At 35.5% G+C, this 6000-nt stretch overlaps 1 protein-coding gene across 1 annotated transcript in view; it reads left to right on the top strand.

Moving 5' to 3' along the window:
* LOC122806714 (beta-galactoside alpha-2,6-sialyltransferase 1-like) overlaps positions 1-6000 on the top strand; it is a 502160-nt gene that overhangs the window by 387782 nt on the left and 108378 nt on the right. Inside the window, exon 5 of the mRNA XM_044077356.1 lies at positions 4387-4561. Within this exon, the coding sequence (XP_043933291.1) occupies positions 4387-4561 (175 nt within the window). The remainder of the gene's footprint in view (positions 1-4386; positions 4562-6000) is intronic.

Below are 6000 nucleotides of genomic sequence, written 5' to 3'. Positions count from 1 at the left end.
ACAATGAAAGAAGTATTTAACTGGTAAGGACACAGTACTAGATAATCTCGTTTATGTGATGGTTTCATTTAAGCCAGCACTTCAGCACCACCTCTGTGCGTTTGCACAACACGACACACCAAGATCTTCCAGTTGTGTAACCTGCTGGATGCAGAGTAGCAACACACACCCTAAGCATATCTTGGCAACCTTTCAGTATATCATAGGGTTGGCATTATTGGCTGAACCATGGTTATTGCAGCAGTAATGCAGTTTGCACATTTAGTATTACTTGTGCTCAGCTCGATTTACCTAAGGTATATTTAGACATCAGGGATGTGAGGCCTTGCTGCACATGAAGGATGCAGAAGAGCTTGCTCTTGATACAAAAATAATTGTTTAACACATTTTGTGACCTTAGCTGTGTCACTGTATGAAAATATGACCTCCCATGGAATGTGGTCATTTTGGTTAGCTTAATCTTTTGTCCACTTAACAACATATCATTGGTCTGAATGAATCCAATGAAAACGTCTCACCTCAAAATGTGTTAGAACATTACAAACCTTCTAAGAGGTTCAGTCATCAATTGCTAAAAAATCTCCTAAAAACAAAGGTTGGAACATGTAAATGGAATGAATGGTTAAGTGACAGTAATCACACATATACTGCTGGCGGCTGTATGCATCAACTAACTCTCTCAGATCTTGCCAAATGGGTACTTGGAGTTTGGCATGATTTAGATGCATATATAATTTGACAAGGTTGCCTCAAATGTTCTATTTCAAATAATCGTGATGGCAGCAAGGACAACATTTTGTGGGCGGATGAACAAGTGTCATCAGTTGAAGATGATGATGGTGATATTTATTACAATGGCACCAATAACAATAGCATTGACTGGACAGCCCTAGATGACCTTCTGACTAGTGGCAGTGATGACTGTTTTCTCAGTCAGGCACCTTAATTGTTACACATTTTTGATTCTTATTAGGTACTATTAAAAATAATTGGTAAAGTTGACCCACTATCTGTATTTCACTAAGGACTCGATATGTTTGTTATTTCAAAATAATCATCAGTGAAGCGCATGTACTGGTACAAGCAAGACTGGTATAGTTATTATAAGGTATATTGTTGTAGTATTTTTCTGGTTTGCCCTTGCTCTGTGTATTATCCAGAGAATATTGATACTTTCATCTCAGGTGTCTCTACCACTATTTAAAACCAGATTTTTATACCTAGCATTTCTTGCTCTATATACCTCCCTACTACTGGTATAGTCTAACTTGCATTACCTTGCTAGGCTGCGAAACTAGTGAAGTTGTTTGGAAATGTAAACACTGTTTAACGTTTTTTCTTTTTGGCATCAGAATATAAAATTACATTTTTCCTGTACACTGGTCTTTATTGTGTTTTTCAAATTTACTGTCAAACTATGAGCAAAAATTTACTGTAATTGTACAGTTATTATAAGGTATACACATTATTGCAAAATCTTACAAAAATGTATCTTCCAAACTAATTTCTATTTTTCCAGAAATTTGTGGGCTACATCTAGTATGAGTATTATAGACTAGTGCATATTATACTCAATATTTTATTGTACATGTATAGATCTGCAATCATAGGGCTTCATACATATCTGCAGACTTCACTATATGCAAACATAGTGACAGTTTTAAAACATGAGGATTACAAGTCTAAAATGATTCCCCTGCTACGTTTACCAGAAGCATATTAGGATCAGGCAGGAATGGAAATTAAACCAAGACTAGACAAAAATCAGGCAGCAAGTGAATGTGCTAAAAAAACAAAATAAAGAATATATGGTGAAGGATCAGATAAGAAGGAAAGAAATATGGAAAAGACATAAATATAGTTGCAAGTACAGAAAACTCCTGGATCAATCTCATGGCAATCAGGATCTGATGCAGGAATGGTTAATGAGAGGTGAAGGTAAACCAAAAGATGAAAGGTTAATATTGGTGGCCCAGGATAGCAAACTACATATGAGTTGCTTTACAAAGTACATTTAACATTTGGGAGAAACAGAAAAGTGTAGGTTCTGTAAAACAGAACTGGAAGTAGTTGCACATCTTCTTGCTGGGTGTGATACACTAATGGCAGAGGGCCTCTATACTGAAAGGCATAATAATGTGGCAAGGCTGTTGCAATGGGGATTGTACAAACATTATTATATTGTAGTTGAGAAGCATAGGAAACATGCCACAAAGCATTATAAAACCTGAAGAAGTTTATATCATATGGGATCACCCATTACCAGCAATTATTCAAAAATAGATGTGAGAAAATCAGATATAGTAGTTCGCGAAAAGAAGACAAAAGTAACATCAATCATTGAAATTGCTACATCCGGTGATTACAGTGTCTTACAAACACAGAGACACAAAGTCATAAAAAAACAAGATTTGCAGGCAGAAACGAGGGCAATGTGTGTAAGAATTCCCAGACAGGTCCAACAGTAGTAGAAGCAATGGGCCTCATAAAGAAGAATTTACAGTCATATTTAGATATGCTACCGATACTTGTAATGCCATATGAATTGCAGAAGGAGTAATTTCCGGGCATATTGTAGGTGCTGCGAAGAGCACTTATAATAACATCAAAGACTGAAACAATATCAATACCATGAACGTTTAACTATACCCTGACTTATGAATGGGGTACATTCCAGTCATGGTATTAGAAACCCAGAAGACTTGGAGAAATTAAATAGTTAATGTGTGACCTACACAACACTGATGTAGCAAAACACATACTACTAGAAAGTGGAAACCTTCCAGAATTAGCAATCTGAGACTCTCTTTTTTTCATGACTGCAAAAAAAAAAAAAAAAACTACAGCAGTTTTCCCATTTTGCATATTTATTCCCTAACTGTAGTGAAAAGTTTAGGTTTTGGTCCATTCAGACCTGTAGGAATTTCAAACATGAGATTTGAGAAATGTGTTTCCTTTTGGGTCAGTTTTCATACGATAAGAACATTTTGCTAGTCTCTGGGTTGTACTCTGAAATAGTAGTTCTGTCTTATCTGCTTTAGCAGTTAGCATACTGTTGTAAACCAGTGGAACACTTTTGGGAAGACAGATTGCAAAGTTACTTACACGTTTTGTATTTTTTGTTGACCTTATTAATAGAATGTCAGCAAAGAAAATGCTATTAATTCTGTAATGCTATTATGGAAATCTTGAGTTTAATAAATACAGAACAGGAGGGATTTCAGAAATGATGTGAGTGGAACCCTCAAAGAAGTAATAACCTGGCTGAGAAACAGTGACAAGTTTGATGTGATGGATCTAAATTATTCATACTTGTTAAACCACAGGAGGGGCCAGCTAAGAAACTTAGGTTTAGGTAGTCTCTAGGTAGTAATGACTAACTTGTAAAATCAGATGTTGTTTGAGTTTACCAAAAATAAGTTTTGTAAGATTTAATGTTGTTCTCTCAATTGAAATGCTATCAGAATGAAATGTGACTAAAATGATATCCGGTTGCAAGATAAAGACTGGAAAAATAAAATGTTTTATTCTTGTCCTGACTCCATTTGAGATTGAAGTGTAGTTTTGTAATGTGTAGTAATAATGATATTGGATAAGTAGGGAAAGGATTGCTGTATAGTATAGCTCACCAGTAATGTTACCAAATCATTGTGCATACAATACTGTAGCTCACCAGTAATGTTACCAAATCATTGTGCATACAATAGTATAACTCACCAGTAATGTTACCAAATCATTGTGCATACAATAGTATAACTCATCAGTAATGTTGCCAAATCATTGTGTATACAATACTGTAGCTCACCAGTAATGTTACCAAATCATGTATAACTCACCAGTATAACTCACCAGTAATGTTACCAAATCATTGTGCATACAATAGTATAACTCACCAGTAATGTTACCAAATCATTGTGCATACAATAGTATAACTCATCAGTAATGTTGCCAAATCATTGTGTATACAATACTGTAGCTCACCAGTAATGTTACCAAATCATTGTGCATACAATAGTATAACTCACCAGTAATGTTACCAAATCATTGTGCATACAATAGTATAACTCACCAGTAATGTTACCAAATCATTGTGCATACAATAGTATAACTCATCAGTAATGTTGCCAAATCATTGTGTATACAATAGTATAACTCACCAGTAATGTTACCAAATCATTGTGCATACAATAGTATAACTCACCAGTAATGTTACCAAATCATTGTGTATACAAATCACACAAAGAGTAAGGAGTGACATTGCCAAAAAATCCTTAGATTGTCATTACCTAGCTTAGATGGAGTACAGAGATGGTAAAAATGGCAAAAATGAAAAAACGCATATTAATTTTCCATTTGTTTCTGTTTTCTTTTTCTCCATCTCTGTAGTGGTACAACAAACCAGACTACCCCATCTTTAAAAGATACATGGAGTATCGTAGGAAGAATCCTCACCAACCATTTTATATCTTACACCCCAAAACTGAGTGGCAGTTGTGGGATTTGATACAGGAAAGCACAGAAGAAGACATCCAGCGTAATCCACCCTCCTCTGGTTTGCTTGGTAGGTACATGACCAGTTATTAGCAGCTGATCTTTTATTTGGATACCAAATATAAAAACGTATGTGAAATGGGCATTTTTAGTTAGTTGGCAAAGCTGGGGTACAGGAGACACTGATTGTTATTGGCTCCTTAGACTATTCACTTTTGTAAATGTGTATTTTTTTCTAAAGTATCTGGTATTTTAATAATCTATAGGCAAACAATAAGCACCCAGTGCATGTTTTGGTTGTCCTTTGAGCCGAGTAAAGAAGAATCTATCATTTTCAACTTTGACCATACATCCTAAGCCCCAGGCCAAATTTGTGCATCATCCAACAGTCTACTTATGTCCAAAACACTGTGACAGAGATTTGAAAAACAAAAATGAATTTGTTCCTTCTCAATATCAGCACAATGGAATAATTTCAGTTGTGGGTTTAGTCTATTTCATATTGAGCACAATTTATTTTTTAAATCACATTGTAGTAAAATAAATCTTCTGCAGACATAAAGGATTCAAAATTAACATCACACTAATTGCCTTTATCTATATGTATTAATCCTCTGATCTCATTCACTGTGAGTGAAACCAAAGGGTTTGGCTTTATTGGCCTGAAATTGTCCATTAAAACAACAAAACAAGTCATGGGCATTCAGACTTGCTAATTAGCTGAAACACCTGATGTTCATAAGGATCATTTGCATATATCCCATGTGCCTCTGATACAAGAGGTTTGGGAGGTCACTCAGTGGAAGTTCTAGCTTTGCTAGAGTTTTCATTTTGTTTACACGTTCAAAAATTTGGTAAAAGTTGCATTTTCTTGAAAAATGATTGTTGAAGAATAGCTGGAGTGAGCAGTTCATTCATGAGCTGAAGCAGCCGCAGCCATACAGGGTGCCACCATTTTTTTTTATAAGATATTTATATATAAGATTTTTAAAGACATACAGTGAATCCTTACTCAGGCAGGGTTCCTCTAAATCCAGTAAAGGCTGTTCTAAAGATAGGTTGCCTTGTTCTTCAGGGAGCTGGCATAGTTATATTTGTCAGTTTCTTAATACTGCACTCCATGCACAAAGGTTTGTAATGAAAGGGGGAAATGTTAGGGAAAAGGGAATTTTACATCAGAGAATATCAAAAAACTGGACAGCAGCATTAGTGGCTTGTATTGTGTAATTATGCATTAGAACCCAGAGTGATAGCAGACAGTCTTAGTAAGAGGAATATCTGAATAATAAAATATCCAGTTCTGTGCATCCAATTGGCACCCTCTTCACAACACCTCAGAGCAGGGTACCATCATTTGGTAGTCTTAAATATAGACAAAAAGAAACACATTTCAGAAGACTTTCAGAGCAAATAAAGGTATGGAAGGGAACAAACACAGCTGTACTGCTATTAGGGCATTAGAACTATGTTAAAATATGTGCAGCGACACCCAAATAATCAGCAGACCAA

This window comes from Protopterus annectens, chromosome 7.part0 (genome assembly GCF_019279795.1).
Source record: "Protopterus annectens isolate FY-2018-M chromosome 7.part0, PAN1.0, whole genome shotgun sequence".
NCBI classification, from domain to species: Eukaryota; Metazoa; Chordata; order Ceratodontiformes; family Protopteridae; genus Protopterus; species Protopterus annectens.
This window is presented reverse-complemented; position numbering and strand designations above follow the sequence as displayed.